The 18,220-nt window shown below is 38.7% G+C and overlaps 2 protein-coding genes across 2 annotated transcripts; one reads left to right on the forward strand and one right to left on the reverse strand.

Annotated features, from left to right (window-relative positions):
• Positions 1–328: 328 nt before the first annotated feature.
• LOC132551520 (nuclear speckle splicing regulatory protein 1-like) lies at positions 329–2,386 on the reverse strand. Its single transcript, XM_060215672.1, has one exon. The coding sequence runs from the start codon at positions 2,384–2,386 to the stop codon at positions 329–331; it is 2,058 nt and encodes a 685-aa protein (XP_060071655.1).
• Positions 2,387–2,787: 401 nt separating this feature from the next.
• On the forward strand, positions 2,788–17,954 carry LOC132551522 (ubiquitin carboxyl-terminal hydrolase 16-like). Its single transcript, XM_060215673.1, has 13 exons — positions 2,788–2,952; positions 3,685–3,750; positions 4,238–4,285; positions 5,048–5,128; positions 8,711–8,895; positions 9,127–9,211; positions 12,585–12,615; positions 13,713–13,807; positions 14,122–14,202; positions 14,488–15,529; positions 15,743–15,822; positions 16,690–16,788; positions 17,361–17,954. Exons 1-13 carry the CDS (start codon positions 2,788–2,790, stop codon positions 17,748–17,750), a joined length of 2,448 nt encoding a protein of 815 aa, XP_060071656.1. The 3' UTR covers positions 17,751–17,954.
• The last annotated feature ends 266 nt before the right edge of the window (positions 17,955–18,220 follow it).

Raw genomic sequence — 18,220 nt, forward strand, 5'->3', positions numbered from 1 at the left:
GGTTTTACCATATTTTGTGACCCCTCGGGTGGAATATCCCTATCCTACATACCCATATAGAAAAGAGTCTTATATTATAACAATCCCCTGTGTATGTATATAACTGATTATTACAATCCCCTGTATATATATTTGCTATGATTTAGAAGAAATTGAATGATTATAATAAATTATTTAAAGAATATTTCGTCTCAGTTTTGGTATTTTATCATGTCAGTAATCTTCTGAATTGATTATTCACGACACACAATTAAGATAGATAGAAATCCTGTTTTAGAACGTCCATCTGTACGAGATCTCTCCATAACCCAGTCTCTGCCAGACCTCATCATAACCGAGTTTTTGTCAGATCTCTTCGTCTCCCACACTCTCCAACCATATCCCAGACTCTCTGAGATATCTCCATAGCCCAGTCTCTCTGAGATATCTCCATAGCCCAGACTCTCTGAGATATCTCCATAGCCCAGACTCTCTGAGATATCTCCATAACCCAGTCTTTCTGAGATCTCTCCATAACTCGGTCTGTGCCAGATCTCTCCATATCCAAGTCTCGCTGAGATCTTTCCATAACCAAGTCTCCCTGAGATCTCTCCATAACCCAGTCTGTGCCAGATCTCTCCATATCCCAGTCTCTCTGAGATCTCTCCATATCCCAGTCCCTGTCAGATCTCTCAATAACCCGGTCTCTCTGAGATCTCTCCATAACCCGGTCTCGTTTAGATCTCTCCACATCCCAGTCTCTCTGAGATCTCTCCATAAGCCGGTCTCTCTTAGATCTCTCCATAACCCAGTCTCTCTTAGATCTCTCCATAACCAAGTCTCTCTGAGATCTCTTCATAACCCGGTCTCTCTGAGATCTCTCCACATCCCAGTCTCTCTGAGATCTCTCCATAAGCCGGTCTCTCTTAGATCTGTCCATATTCCAGTCTCTCTTAGATATCTCCATAACCCAGTCTGTGCCAGATCTCTCCATATCCCAGTCTCTCTGAGATCTCTCCATATCCCAGTCCCTGTCAGATCTCTCAATAACCCGGTCTCTCTGAGATCTCTCCATAACCCAGTCTCGTTGAGATCTCTCCACATCCCAGTCTCTCTGAGATCTCTCCATTAGCCGGTCTCTCTTAGATCTCTCCATAACCCAGTCTCTCTGAGATCTCTCCATAACCCAGTCTCTATGAGATCTATCCATAACCCAGTCTCTCTGAGATCTCTCCATAACCCAGTCTCTCTTAGATCTTTCCATAACCCAGTCTCTCTTAGATCTCTCCATAACCCAGTCTCTGCCAGATCTCTCCATAACCCAGTCACTCTGAGATCTCTCCATAATCCAGTCTCTATGAGATCTATCCATAACCCAGTCTCTCTGAGATCTCTCCACATCCCAGTCTCTCTCAGATCTCTCCATAAGCCGGTCTCTCTTAGATCTCTCCATAACCCGGTCTCTATGAGATCTATCCATAACCCAGTCTCTCTGAGATCTCTCCATAACCCAGTCTCTGTCAGATCTCTCCATAACCCGGTCTCTCTGAGATCTCTCCATAACCCAGTCTCTCTTAGATCTTTCCATAACCCAGTCTCTCTTAGATCTCTCCATAACCCAGTCTCTGCCAGATCTCTCCATAACCCAGTCACTCTGAGATCTATCCATAACCCAGTCTCTATGAGATCTATCCATAACCCAGTCTCTCTGAGATCTCTCCACATCCCAGTCTCTCTCAGATCTCTCCATAAGCCGGTCTCTCTTAGATCTATCCATAACCCAGTCTCTCTGAGATCTCTCCACATCCCAGTCTCTCTCAGATCTCTCCATAAGCCGGTCTCTCTTAGATCTCTCCATAACCCGGTCTCTCTTAGATTTCTCCATAACCCAGTCTCTCTTAGATCTCTCCATAACCCAGTCTCTCTGAGATCTCTCCATAACCCGGTCTCTATGAGATCTCTCCACATCCCAGTCTCTCTGAGATCTCTCCATAAGCCGGTCTCTCTTAGATATCTCCATAACCCAGTCTGTGCCAGATCTCTCCATATCCCAGTCTCTGTCAGATCTCTCCATATCCCAGTCTCTGTCAGATCTCTCCATAACCCAGTCACTCTGAGATCTCTCCATAATCCAGTCTCTATGAGATCTCTTCATAACCCAGTCTGTCTGAGATCCCTCCATATCCCAGTCTCTCTGAGATCCCTCCATATCCCAGTCCCTGTCAGATCTCTCAATAACCCGGTCTCTCTGAGATCTCTCCATATCCAAGTCTCTCTGAGACCCCTCCACATCCCAGTCTCTGCCAGATCTCTTCATAACCCAGTCTCTATGAGATCTCTTCATAGCCCAGTCCAAGTCAGATCTCTCCATAACCCTGTCTCTGTCAGATCTCTTCATAACAGTCATAACGCAATAACAAATATACAGCTAGAACATACCCGAATTTGAAGTCACGTGATCCCTATTTGAATAATCGCGGTCTTTCATGCGTTTTATCTTCCACGAACGAACGGTGCTATACAGCTACTGTCCTGTATGTTTGATAAACACACATGTTGACAGACAGATGTAAGGAGGTAATATCTAACAGTAGGACTAACCCAAAGAAAACTAATAATTTACACTTAGCATTAACTGACTTCGCAGGTGACATATTGAACCTATTGTGAAACCGCGTAAAACGTCACTTTCACTTTCGTTTTATTCTGATACTGGTTTTCCCAAAGTCTAAATCGCTGTTTAAAGTTCAGGTGTCCAGTGGTTCACTTTGTTATGTTTCATGTACAGTTTGATGTATCTTGGTTATCATGTCGGACCGTTTTATCCCCCGTTTACAGTTCTCTGTGTATGGTATGAGGGTTGTGTCCTTTTCCTTGCTGAAGAAGGTGTTGTGTTTCCTTGTCAACCGGAGATGGACCAGAGTAGCTGTTTTCTTCCTCTATCCATTTTGTGCAGTCTATGTGTTTCGGACGGTAAGAGATAATGCAATATGTATGTAAGTGATTTTGTTAATCACATTTTACTAAAACGAAAGTAGGTATGTGAGACTTAACACATTACATCATTATGGATAAACATACATGCGTAGGTGTAAAATTGTCAGAGAATATGTACATATTGTTTGATACTTTCGTTTTATATACACAATACATTATGTACCTATTTGTACTGGAACTTGTCCCTGCTAAGAAATGTCATTACAGTGATCAACCAAGACTTTTAAACTGAAAATGTCTGAAATTCTCCATTTCAATATTGCTTCAACTTTTAAAATATCCCGGGGGACGGTCTTGTACAATATGTGCTGAGATTTCTAAAAGAGATATTTTGAACATGTTGTAAATTTCATGACAAAATAAATTTATAGCAAAATCACCAGTGTACTGGAATCATATAGTTTTGGATTTGTCGAACCTGTTTAATTTTCATTGATATGTACGGCTCCCTTACTCTCTTGGTCAATCGGATTTACCTACTGTTAATTCTTTAAGGTCTATGATTCAATATAACAACACTTCCAACATTTTTTTGTGTTTAAGACACAGCTACATATATTTAAGATTTATGACATGTCTAGAATTGATTAAACAAACAGCTACATGTATGTAAAATTTATGACATGTTTAGAATTGATTTAACACACAGCTACACGTATGTAAGATATATGAAATGTCTAGAATTGATCACTGATGTTCTGTCAACAGATCAGAAGTCGCTGTCTGAAAGCGATTCCTGGCCAGAAGTCGATGGAAGACAAGAAAAAGATTCTGGTAATATTGTTCCTGTTTTAGGGAATTCCTACTCAAATCATTATGCAGGGGGGATAACTCCTACAAGCTATGCACAGGTGGTAACTCCTGTTATTTCAAAAAAAAAGAAAGCAATGTTGGTAGCTCCTATTATATATACGAACATCCTTATTTTGTTGGGAATGCCTTCGCGATTTTTAGGGGATATCTGCTTCTGTATAAAGTGACCCATATGTTTGTTTAAAATACCCAATGTAAGTGTAACATGAAACGAATATAGCAATGTCTTATGTTTTAAGGAATACCCAACGTTGGTAACTTATACTAAATATAGTAATGCCCTAGGTTTTTAGGGAATACCTGTCATTGGTAAAACATATCAAATATAGTAATGTCTTGTTTGTTAAGGGAATACCCGGTGTTATAAGATATACTAAATATAGTGACGTCAGGGAATACCCAATGTTGATGTAACACATGCTAAATATAGAAATGGCTCTGTTTTTAGGGAATACCCAATGTTGGTAACACCTGCTACATGAATGCAGTACTACAGGTAAATATAGTTGGTAACATTCATCAAAACATCTAAATATCTTACTAGGAAACAAGGATTTTAGACTATGTTTTAAAGTATCCACATAAATTTGCTGTCTACTGCAGTGATGATGTTTTGACATACGGAGATATACAAATATTAACATGTAAATATTGACGTAAGGATAGTCTGTATTTAGGTATATACCCTCTGGTATGATAAGATATGATATCTTGCAGTATTAGTTCAAAGGTTGTCGGGTGTGGAGGGGTCACGTGGGATTGAATAATTTTCAGGTCAGCGACTCAAAGGTCATGTGATCTACTAAAATCTAATTAGTCAAACTTTTTTATGCTATGTAATTCTGTTCTTACAATCCGTCATGCAAATAGTCGATACAAAAGCTGCTTAGGAGGCCGGCCTGTGTTGGATTGCTCTGCTGGTTCAAAGTTAAAGGTCAATAGAATTAGTATACATAAAGTGTGAGAAAGTTGTGATTATATCGGTGTGGGTCTGCAGCTGTTCAGAATCTTACTGATGTCATCAACTTTGACGTCAATAACAACCGAGCCAATGTTTCCGATTGGTTGAAATTTTGCAATCTCAACTGTATCGATTATAGTGTCATAACAACAAAACTGGGCATCTGATTGGTTGAAATACCCCGATGAAGCTTTACGATATTTCAGAACTAATAGGTTTCTTAAAATTTACTGTGTGGCTTTCCTTGGACAGTAATTGTTGGATTTTAAATAAACAGATGTTTCTATTGTTTGTCAGGTGCTCTGCAGGACTCCAAATTTCAGAGAGCAATTGCAAACAGCCACACAAACAAGAGAAAATGGACAGAAGAGTAAACGAGTATATAATATCAGATCATCTGATGGTCACTGTAATCAAGAAATATCAGAAAAAATCCATCATAGTTAATATTTTATCTTATTGTAATCTCCCGTCTATATCATCACATGTCCATCTCCCGTCTATATCATCACATGTCTATCTCCCATCTATATCATCACATGACTATCTCCCGTCTATATTATCACATGACTCTCTTCCGTCTATATCATCACATGTCTATCTCCCGTCTATATCATCACATGACTATCTCCCGTCTATATCATCACATGTCCATCTCCCGTCTATATCATCACATGACTCTCTCCCGTCTATATCATCACATGTCCATCTCCCGTCTATATCATCACATGACTCTCTCCCGTCTATATCATCACATGTCTATCTCCCGTCTATATCATCACATGACTATCTCCCGTCTATATCATCACATGTCCATCTCCCGTCTATATCATCACATGACTCTCTCCCGTCTATATCATCACATGTCCATCTCCCGTCTATATCATCACATGTCCATCTCCCGTCTATATCATCACATGTCCATCTCCCGTCTATATCATCACATGACTCTCTCCCGTCTATATCATCACATGTCCATCTCCCGTCTATATCATCACATGACTCTCTCCCGTCTATATCATCACATGTCCATCTCCCGTCTACATCATCACATGACTCTCTCCCGTCTATATCATCACATGACTATCTCCCGTCTATATCATCACATGTCTATCTCCCGTCTATATCATCACATGACTATCTCCCGTCTATATCAGCATATGTCCATCTCCCGTCTATATCATCACATGACTCTCTCCCGTCTATATCATCACATGTCTATCTCCCGTCTATATCATCACATTACTATCTCCCGTATATATCATCACATGTCCATCTCCCGTCTATATCATCACATGACTCTCTCCCGTCTATATCATCACATTACTATTTCCCGTCTATATCATCACATGACTCTCTCCCGTCTACCTCATCACATTACTATCTCCCGTCTATATCATCACATGACTATCTTCCGTCTACATCCCGTCTATATCATCACATGTCTATCTCCCGTCTATATCATCACATGACTATCTCCCGTCTATATCATCACATGACTATCTCCCGTCTACCTCATCACATTACTATCTCCCGTCTATATCATCACATGTCCATCTCCCGTCTATATCATCACATGACTCTCTCCCGTCTACGTCATCACATTACTATCTCCCGTCTATATCATCACATGGTCTACATCATCACATGACTCTCTCCCGTCTATATCATCACATGTCTATCTCCTGTCTATATCATCACATGACTCTCTCCCGTCTATATCATCTCATCACATGACTCTCTCCCGTCTATATCATCACATGTCCATCTCCCGTCTACATCATCACATGTCCATCTCCTGTCTATATCATCACATGTCCATCTCCCGTCTATATCATCACATGACTCTCTCCCGTCTATATCATCACATGTCTATCTCCCGTCTATATCATCACATGACTATCTCCCGTCTATATCAGCATATGTCTATCTCCCGTCTACATCCCGTCTATATCATCACATGTCCATCTCCCGTCTACATCATCACATGTCCATCTCCCGTCTATATCATCACATGACTCTCTCCCGTCTATATCATCACATGACTCTCTCCCGTCTATATCATCACATGTCCATCTCCCGTCTATATCATCACATGTCCATCTCCCGTCTATATCATCACATGACTATCTCCCGTCTATATCATCACATGACTCTCTCCCGTCTATATCATCACATGACTCTCTCCTGTCTATATCATCACATGTCCATCTCCCGTCTATATCATCACATGACTCTCTCCCGTCTACCTCATCACATGACTATCTCCCGTCTATATCATCACATTACTATCTCCCGTCTATATCATCACATGACTCTCTCCCGTCTATATCATCACATGTCCATCTCCCGTCTATATCATCACATGACTTTCTCCCGTCTATATCATCACATGTCTGTCTCCTGTCTATATCATCACATGTCCATATCCCGTCTATATCATCACATGTCCATATCCCGTCTATATCATCACATGACTATCTCCCGTCTATATCATCACATGTCTATCTCCCGTCTATATCATCACATTACTATCTCCCGTATATATCATCACATGTCCATCTCCCGTCTATATCATCACATGTATATCTCCCGTCTATATCATCACATGTTTCTTAATTCTGTTTCATCCCGTCTATATCATCACATGTCTATCTCCTTGTCTGTATATATCATCACATGTCCATATCCCGTCTATATCATCACATGACTCTCTCCCGTCTATATCATCACATGTCTAATCTCCTGTCTATATCATCACATCCATCTCCCGTCACATATATGTCTATCTCCCGTCTATATCATCACATTACTATCTCCCGTATATATCATCACATGTCCATCTCCCGTCTATATCATCACATGTATATATCCTTTCAATGTCATCACATGTTTCTTAATTCTGTTTATGCGAAGTCGCAGTCTTAATCATATCTATGACCTTCGGCTACTGTATGATAACAGATGAACTTAATTGTATGTATACTCCAGAAAAGTCTTTACTGTGCTAAGACTCAACCTTGGTCTTATTACAGGAAATTGTCTTAATACACTGGTCATTAAACTCTCGTCACAATACACAGATCATTCTACTCTTGTCACAATATACTGGTCACTATACTCTAGTCACAATATACTGGTCACTCTACTCTTGTCACAATATACTCGTCAGTCTACTCTTGTCACAATATACTGGCCACTATACTCTCGTCACAATATACTGGTCACTATACTCTCGTCACAATATACTGGTCACTGTACTCTCGTCACAATATACTGGTCACTCTACTCTCGTCACAATATACCGCTCACTGTATTCTCGTCACAATATACTGGTCACTATACTCTCGTCACAATATACTGGTCACTATACTCTCGTCACAATATACTGGTCACTATACTCTCGTCACAATATACTAGTCATTATACTTTCGTCAAAATATACTGGTCACTGTACTCTCGTCACAATATACTGGTCATTATACTCTCGTCACAATATTCTGGTCACTTTACTCTCGTCACAATATACTGGTCACTGTACTCTCGTCACAAAAAACTGGTCACTGTACTCTCGTCAAAATATACTGGTCACTATAATCTCGTCACAATATACTGGTCATTATACTCTCGTCACAAAATACTGGTCACTGTACTCTGGTCACTATATTCTGGTCACTATACTCTCGTCACATTATACTGGTCACTGTACTTTCGTCACAATATATTGGTCACTCTATTCTCGTCACAATATAATGGTCACTGTACTCTCGTCACAATATACTGGTCACTATACTCTCGTCACAGTATATTGAGCACTTAGAAAAGTCGGCGAGCAAAGAAACATCTATTGATGTTGTAATGTATATTGACCCCCTGTGTGCCCATAGGAATTAAAAGACACGAGTCCCAAAAATGCCCACTTCTACTCTATATGACATTGTTATCTCTTTGCTTTGACAGGGAATTATAACAAGATTATCTGCTTGGTCATTGGGACTGTTAGAAAGAATAACACAACAAGCTACGTTTTGTCAGTCACCACCACAGCTTGATGTTTCCCTGCTACAACTTGCTGATGCAGTCCTTTTTGGTTCGGACGTGCCTTCAAAACTGCCCAGAGCTGTCCTTGATGCTGTTAGAGAACTGTACGTGCTAAGCAGAAAATAAAAAATACGGAATTCATTTTCTACTCAAATTTGATCTAAATAAATGTGTAAATTGGGCATAAAACGCTATATATACAGTAATACTGTTGATTCGACCTTGCAGTTTTAATTATCTCTCGTAATTGTACCCAAGTTTGATATATACGTATATATGATAGTTTTTTTTAATGCTGGAAATGCTTATTTTGATAAAAAGTATTATTTTTCTAGTGACGATCAGTTCAAAGGGAATGAACAACAAGATAGTTATCAACTGTTTAATACAGTGATTGGTGGACTGGAGGATCTGTGTTCGGTAGGTAATATTATAGGTATACTGGGTGTGGACTGGATGATCTGTGTTCGGTAATGTTATAGATATACTGGGTGTGGACAGGAGGATCTGTGTTCGGTAGGTAATGTTATAGATATACTGGGTGTGGACTGGAGGATCTGTGTTCGGTAGGTAATGTTATAGATATACTGGGTGTGGACTGGAGGATCTGTGTTCGGTAGGTAATGTTATAGATATACTGGGTGTGGACAGGAGGATCTGTGTTCGGTAGGTAATGTTATAGATATACTGGGTGTGGACTGGAGGATCTGTGTTCGGTAGGTAATGTTATAGATATACTGGGTGTGGACTGGAGGATCTGTGTTCGGTAATGTTATAGATATACTGGGTGTGGACTGGAGGATCTGTGTTCGGTAGGTAATGTTATAGATATACTGGGTGTGGACTGGAGGATCTGTGTTCGGTAGGTAATGTTATAGATATACTGGGTGTGGACTGGAGGATCTGTGTTCGGTAGGTAATGTTATAGATATACTGGGTGTGGACTGGAGGATCTGTGTTCGGTAGGTAATGTTATAGATATACTGGGTGTGGACTGGAGGATCTGTGTTCGGTAGGTAATGTTATAGATATACTGGGTGTGGACTGGAGGATCTGTGTTCGGTAGGTAATGTTATAGATATACTGGATGTGGACTGGAGGATCTGTGTTCGGTAGGTAATGTAATAGATATACTGGGTGTGGACTGGAGGATCTGTGTTCGGTAATGTTATATATATACTGGGTGTGGACTGGAGGATCTGTGTTAGGTAGGTAATGTTATAGGTATACTGGGTGTGGACTGGAGGATCTGTGTTCGGTAGGTAATGTTATAGATATACTGGGTGTGGACTGGAGGATCTGTGTTCGGTAATGTTATAGGTATACTGGGTGTGGAATGGAGGATCTGTGTTCGGTAGGTAATGTTATAGGTATACTGGGTGTGGACTGGAGGATCTGTGTTCGGTAATGTTATAGATATACTGGATGTGGACTGGAGGATCTGTGTTCGGTAGGTAATGTTATAGGTATACTGGGTGTGGACTGGAGGATCTGTGTTCGGTAATGTTATAGATATACTGGATGTGGACTGGAGGATCTGTGTTCGGTAGGTAATGTTATAGATATACTGGGTGTGGACTGGAGGATCTGTGTTCGGTAATGTTATAGATATACTGGGTGTGGACTGGAGGATCTGTGTTCGGTAGGTAATGTTATAGGTATACTGGGTGTGGACTGGATGATCTGTGTTCGGTAATGTTATAGATATACTGGATGTGGACTGGAGGATCTGTGTTCGGTAGGTAATGTTATAGATATACTGGGTGTGGACTGGAGGATCTGTGTTCGGTAGGTAATGTTATAGATATACTGGGTGTGGACTGGAGGATCTGTGTTCGGTAGGTAATGTTATAGATATACTGGGTGTGGACTGGAGGATCTGTGTTCGGTAATGTTATAGATATACTGGGTGTGGACTGGAGGATCTGTGTTAGGTAGGTAATGTTATAGGTATACTGGGTGTGGACTGGAGGATATGTGTTCGGTAGGTAATGTTATAGGTATACTGGGTGTGGACTGGATGATCTGTGTTCGGTAATGTTATAGATATACTAGGTGTGGACAGGAGGATCTGTGTTCGGTAGGTAATGTTATAGATATACTGGGTGTGGACTGGAGGATCTGTGTTCGGTAGGTAATGTTATAGATATACTGGGTGTGGACTGGAGGATCTGTGTTCGGTAGGTAATGTTATAGATATACTGGGTGTGGACTGGAGGATCTGTGTTCGGTAGGTAATGTTATAGATATACTGGGTGTGGACTGGAGGATCTGTGTTGGGTAGGTAATGTTATAGATACACTGGGTGTGGACTGGAGGATCTGTGTTGGGTAGGTAATGTTATAGATACACTGGGTGTGGACTGGAGGATCTGTGTTCGGTAGGTAATGTTATAGATATACTGGGTGTGGACTGGAGGATCTGTGTTGGGTAATGTTATGGATATACTGGGTGTGGACTGGAGGATCTGTGTTCGGTAGGTAATGTTATATATATACTGGGTGTGGACTGGAGGATCTGTGTTCGGTAGGTAATGTTATAGATATACTGGGTGTGGACTGGAGGATCTGTGTTGGGTAATGTTATAGATATACTGGGTGTGGACTGGAGGATCTGTGTTCGGTAGGTAATGTTATATATATACTGGGTGTGGACTGGAGGATCTGTGTTCGGTAGGTAATGTTATAGATATACTGGGTGTGCACTGGGGGGGGGGGGGGGGTTGTGTGATGGGTTTGTGATTGGTTTGATCAATCTTTAAGGGTCTGCTTTCATAATCGAGTTACAACTCTAGGTAGTTTTGTATTGTGAAAAGGGAAGCACGGGCGGGGAATTTACCAATTCACAATATCTTTCAAGTTATACACAAGTATCTTTTATATACCTTTGATGACTTTATACATTACATCACTGTTAGACATGATGTTTTGTGTTACCGGTATATAAATATGATGTTTGTGTTACTGGTTATAAACATGATGTTTGTGTTACCGGTGTATAAACATGATGTTTGTGTTACTGGTATATAAATATGATGTTTGTGTTACTGGTTATAAACACGATGTTTGTGTTACTGGTTATAAACACGATGTTTGTGTTACTGGTATATAAACATGATGTTTGTGTTACTGGTATATAAACATGATGTTTGTGTTACTGGTTATAAACACGATGTTTGTGTTACTGGTATATAAACACGATGTTTGTGTTACTGGTTATAAACACGATGTTTGTGTTACTGGTATATAAACATGATGTTTGTGTTACTGGTTATAAACACGATGTTTGTGTTACTGGTGTATAAACACGATGTTTGTGTTACTGGTTATAAACATGATGTTTGTGTTACTGGTATATAAACATGATGTTTGTGTTACTGGTTATAAACATGATGTTTGTGTTACTGGTATATAAACATGATGTTTGTGTTACTGGTTATAAACGTGATGTTTGTGTTACTGGTTATAAACACGATGTTTGTGTTACTGGTTATAAACATGATGTTTGTGTTACTGGTTATAAAACAATGTTTGTGTTACTGGTATATAAACATGATGTTTGTGTTACTGGTTATAAACATGGTGTTTGTGTTACTGGTTATAAACATGATGTTTGTGTTACTGGTTATAAAAATGATGTTTGTTTTATTGGTTATAAACATTATGTTTGTGTTACTGGTGTTTTAACATAATACTGATGTTGCTTGTGTTAACACATTTTCGTTTCGAAGTGTGATGCAGTTAAGCATAAAAATGGCAGTAAGTTTGCCAATTGGTTGTTTTTATGTTTTCAGGTTGAAGCGAGAGACCGTACCAACGGATCAGGTTAGTTAAAACTGGATTTTTCAGTATAATAAATTTTTTCGAGCGCTTTATTTTACATATTCGTGGCTGTACTTGTCAATGAGCCTAAATAACTTGCTTCATCTTTTCTTCATATGTCTGGATAGAATGATGTAAAAAGTATTGATTGGGTGGTCAGATTTGGCCTGAAATGACATACTAATTGAGTTTGTATCACCTTCAACACACTTCGAGTTTTTATTTCCATTTTGTGATTAAATATTCAAATTTGGAAAAGATTATTCATCAGAACTCATCTGTAAATAATTCAGAAATTCAAAATCAATCGGATTCATCACCATTGTTAAAATTGAAAACAGGGACAATTCTTCCTCCTATTGATTACTGAAGACAACAGAACCTACAAACACAACATGTAAACAAAATGATTACAAAAAAAAATATGGAAAAGCAGTAATACTCCTATATCAGTTTTCTAAACTTGTCAGTTTTATAGACAGAGACGTTAGAAGAATTTCTAAACATGTTAGATTTAGAGACAAAAGAGTTGATGACATTTCTAAGCATGTCAGTTTCAGAGACAAAAGAGTTGATAAAATCTCTAAATGTGTCACTTCGCGAAAAAAAAAAATGGATACAATCTCTAAACATTTTAGTTTCAGAGACAATAGAGTTGATGAAATTTGTAAATGTGTCACTTTCAGAAAAAGAAAACTGGATAAAATCTCTAAACGTGTCAGTTTCAGAGACAAAAGAGTTGATACAATTTCTAAATGTGTCAGTTTCAGAGAAAGAAGTGTTGATAAAATCTCTAAACATGTCAGTTTCAGAGACAGAAGAGTTGATACAATTTCTAAATGTGTCAGTTTCAGAGACAAAAGAGTTGATACAGTTTCTAAACATGTCAGTTTCAGAGACAGAAGAGTTGATACAATTTCTAAATGTGTCAGTTTCAGAGACAAAAGAGTTGATAAAATCTCTAAACATGTCAGTTTCAGAGACAAAAGAGTTGATAAAATCTCTAAACATGTCCGTTTCAGAGACCAAAGGGTTGATAAAATCTCTAAACATGTCAGTTTCAGAGACAGAAGTGTTGATAAAATCTCTAAACATGTCAGTTTCAGAGACAGAAGACTTGATGAATAGATCCCCGGTATCTCTTTTATTTGGAGGCGTGTTCTGTACCGTGTACACATACAACACTTGTAACCACGTGAGTACCAGAAAAACACCGCCATGTTTATGTGACTACTATCAGAATAATTTTACTGCTGACACATGAGAACGCCTATAGAACATTGTAGTTGTCTGAAGTACCCCGACGATGTAACATTTTGGGGAAAATAAAGGTCAATACATTTCTTCCACATAAGCTCTCATTTCATGTATAGAAAACAGCATTTTGTATTGGATGTAACTGTCGAGCATGAATAGTGCGTAATTTTCGACAAAGATCCGACTGGATCTCATCAGATGCAGTCAGTCTGTACCATTGCCTCATTTTCTATTGTTTTATACGTTTGACAGGCTGAGCCAGTATTCCAGAGATTTACCAGTATACCGATACATATCCAACAGACCTCACCAAATCCTTTCAACGGAGTTGAGGTAAATTATACCAAAGGATTAACAGAGCTAATCTCCAAGTCTTTAAGATTATTATGTTTATTGAGAAACTACGTAAACAAAATAGCTTAATGATACAACGGATACTTAATTAATAAATGAAATATTTTTGTTGTACTTTGACAATCCCTGTAATTTGGAATCACTGCCAACTGCTAATGTTTTTTTTTACGTTTGTTTGATATAAATATGATGATTTTTCGAATATTTGTTGTTGATATATAGTTGATGTGATGGTCAAAATATTTAAATATTTTTTTACAACAGCCTACGTCACAACGCCAAGAGGAAACTGACTGTCGAGCAAATGTGTCACCACAACCAGATATCGCTTTGCCACCACACCCAACGGAGGTTTACAATAAACCAACAAATTTACAACACCAAGGGGAAGTTGTTACGAAAATACAAGCAGAGACTGACTCTCATACTACTTTACAATTCCTTAATGAGGTTGACAGTACCAATAATTCACCACAGCACGTAGAATCGGACAGACAAACTGTATCAACAAGCGGAGATGAGGTTGAGAGCCAAAATGTTTCAGCACAGAAATGGGGAGTCGACTGTCAGACTCGATCATCCAACTCACAGATTACAGAGTCAAGAGGTCCAGATGGGACTGGTGGTCGGAGGACTATTTCACCGAAGGAGGAGGAGGCTTGCCGAACGAATGTGTTGCCACATCCAAAAGAGGTGGAAGACGCCACCAATTCTCACGTACAGCAGGAAGACAGTGACGACGTATCACCATACTCATGTAAGGCTGCAGCCAAGACAGAAGTGTTCAAACAAACAGACGAATCCGTCATCCAAGACATTCTGTCGCCACAGACAGACGAGACGGACGAGTGTGAAAACCTAAATAATGTTTTAAAACAGGAAGAGGGGGCAGACATCTACACAAACGACCTAACAAAAGCTGAACATAGGGAATCGTGCTACGACATGAAGAGGACAGATTTAAATGACGTCTATGTTAACTTATTTGATGAACATGATCAAAATATCGAAACAAGAAAGATGAGAAATGCAGATGAAAATGATATGGATGCCAGCTTTGCCGGAGTAAAAGAGATTGCAGTCACAAACATCCAAGGAAGTGATTCGAAAGGTAGAAACAGACCGGACATGGAACCAGACACGATAGAACAGACATTATCAGCACTAGAACACAGAGAGAGATTCTATCCCGACGACAAATTATCACACCTGGAGAGAGGTCTGAGACATTTTGCAGAAGTTAACGAAATCGATGGTGCCATGTCATGTAGAACATGTGAAAAGACAGGCAAATCTGTCTCAGAAGGTAACTACCGCAATGTTAACAAAGAACATCAGTTATGTAAATTATTGAAGACCACCAGATATTTCGAATTTAATAACGTTTTTGTTAACACGATGAGTACATGAAAGACAGCAGTAAAATGTGTTTGATTTATGGAAGTATAACAAGTTAATGCCTGTCAAGAACGCTTCCCTGTTTAATATTTCTGCAATGTAGTAATGTGTTGTTTTGCAGCATTGGCCACGAAAACTCGGAGCCAGAACATGTTGATGGCTGTGCCTCCAGTGTTGGTGTTTCAGTTCAATAGATTCGAAATGGTATCCTACTTTATTATATCGTAAAGATTTTCAGGTCGTCTAATCGCCATATTTCTGTTGTCATGCGTTGTTCAATGTGGGTAACTTCTCCCCTGGGGACGGGATGAAGTTTACTATAGTGATTATCGGTCAGGAGACAATTTTGAGTCTATTGTGTTTACATTCATTGAAAAATGATTAAAATTTGATGAGAAATGTTCGTAAAAGACGACAATATGATAGTTTGCACACATTTAATTTGGTCAATACCGAGATGCTAATGATCGGGACCAAAAACGTTCAAATTGACTAAAACTTTTTTTTAAAAAATATCCAAATTCGGATACAGTATAACAAAACTATATTATTATTGAGTGTAAATTTTAGTATAAATGTTATAGGAATAATTACATTTGTTTAATTCTGATTAGAAATAATTCAAACTTGGTAGGAATTATTAGTATGAGACGGCAACTAACATAGAGTTTGTTGACATTGGCTGATCCTGGGGGCTTACGAGCGAGACCGGGGTCAAAGGGACCTAATTTTACACATCTTCTCCACACTAAGATACGGTAGAACCAAATACTCTTCCATGTTGCTTTACCTAGATTACAAATTCGTTGACATCAAAAATGTTAATGTCTTTCCTGCGGTAGGAGTTAAGTTGTTCTCTCTCTCTCTTTGTTTTGTCTATACGTATCTGATTTCCGAGATTTCTGAAAAAAATTATCGCTTAGTTAATGTGATTAAATGATATGTTAAGTAATTAAACATGTTAGTTTCACATCAGCCTGAGGTTGGCATCGAAATACGCTTAAACTGCACAGAATGTATTATATATCTGTGCTGATAAATAATATTTTCTATATATTTGTGTAGAACTTAAATGATGGCAGGCTTCAAAAGATGGATGGAAAATTGACTTACCCGGAATATCTAGACACGACTCCGTTTTGTTTTCCCGGTATGGCTGTTTTGAATGTAAGTACCTATGTACAAGATATAGGTAAGCTATTCTAACTTACACCCGGTGCATGGTCTAGATTATCAGCCCGCTCAGATCACTTTTCCCATTTTCACGTTTGACACGATGCCTTGAGAAGATTCAACATAATGTTTAACACCTTAGTTTCTATAAATACATTTTACTTCTACCTTTTTCGTTGTTAGGGTCAAGAGACAACAACGTAAAATATGACTTGTTCGAAATAGGATTTAATTATTATGGAAGGAATATTTCTTTACAAAAGAGTTCAACAAGGGAGACAAATAGGGACAATTACCTCCTTACATCAATAGACAAATACAAATGTTAAACACGTGGGTGATTTATTACAATATAAGTATATAACAAAAGGATATGAGTGTCATCAGTCACATGACATTACCAGTAAAATCAAATAACGTTCAGTATCACGTGGTTTAAGATTTGAGAATTTAACTCACTGTCTTCTTAATCTCTATACCATTTATAGGATAGGTTATGTTTCGTTTTGTTTTTGTTTCGTTTTGTATTTTTTCTATAATACAGCAATTTCTCATTCTACATTCAGAATGAGAGCAATCCCGACACGGAACAAAAGCTGTATCGCCTTTATGGCGTGGTATGTCACATGGGATCAATTCACGGGGGTCACTACACCGTCCACGTTCGTACCACTGGACACCAAGAAGCAGACATAAAAAGGAGATTTCTCAGTAACACGTGGCGCGATCCAGAGAGGTCTGTAGAAAGTATCATAAAATACTGGGAAGGAAGGACACAGGATTCCGGAATGCATGTACAACAAAATACTGTCCCTTCCGGAAGTTACCAATCTAAACAGAACAACGACACGTGGTACACAATCAGTGATAAAACAGTCACAGAATGCACCGAATATTCTGCACTCAGTGACCCTAACGCTTACCTCTTGATGTACGAAAGAATCACACCTTCATAGACTTATTTTTTTGTGAAATAAGGCAGAACTGAAATAAATTATCGTTGTCATTCATTATTATCTAAACGGTGATGAGGTGAGTAGTATGACAAATAATGGCGATAGTTATGGTGGTCATTTTGTCTGTTTAAGACTTGTCAATGTGGTACAGTGTCAAACATGTATTTCTGTATATAGTCATTTTGTCTGTTTAAGACTTGTCAATGTGGTACAGTGTCAAACATGTATTTCTGTATATAGTCATTTTGTCTGTTTAAGACTTGTCAATGTGGTACAGTGTCAAACATGTATTTCTGTATATAGTCATTTTGATTGCACTAGTCCGATGAACAAAAGATAAATAACAGTTTCTGAAATAATCGGAATCATGCAAATGTTTCTTTGTATTATTTACATCAGTTACATATGCGTTTGATACATGTATGGTTTAGTACACTGCAATAAGACCCTAAGGAATCGTATCACCAACC

Source organism: Ylistrum balloti, unplaced genomic scaffold, assembly GCF_031769215.1.
Source record: "Ylistrum balloti isolate Yb309-2 unplaced genomic scaffold, AGI_CSIRO_Ybal_v1 Utg370204, whole genome shotgun sequence".
NCBI lineage: Eukaryota > Metazoa > Mollusca > Bivalvia > Pectinida > Pectinidae > Ylistrum > Ylistrum balloti.

Coding starts and splice junctions, on each gene's coding strand:
- LOC132551520 (XM_060215672.1), bottom strand. CDS start 2,386: ATGACTGTTATGAAGAGATCTGACAGAGACAGGGTTATGGAGAGATCT.
- LOC132551522 (XM_060215673.1), top strand. CDS start 2,788: ATGTCGGACCGTTTTATCCCCCGTTTACAGTTCTCTGTGTATGGTATG. Junction 4,286..5,047: donor ACATGAATGCAGTACTACAG/GTAAATATAGTT, acceptor ATTGTTTGTCAG/GTGCTCTGCAGGACTCCAAA. Junction 5,129..8,710: donor ATGGACAGAAGAGTAAACGA/GTATATAATATC, acceptor TTGCTTTGACAG/GGAATTATAACAAGATTATC.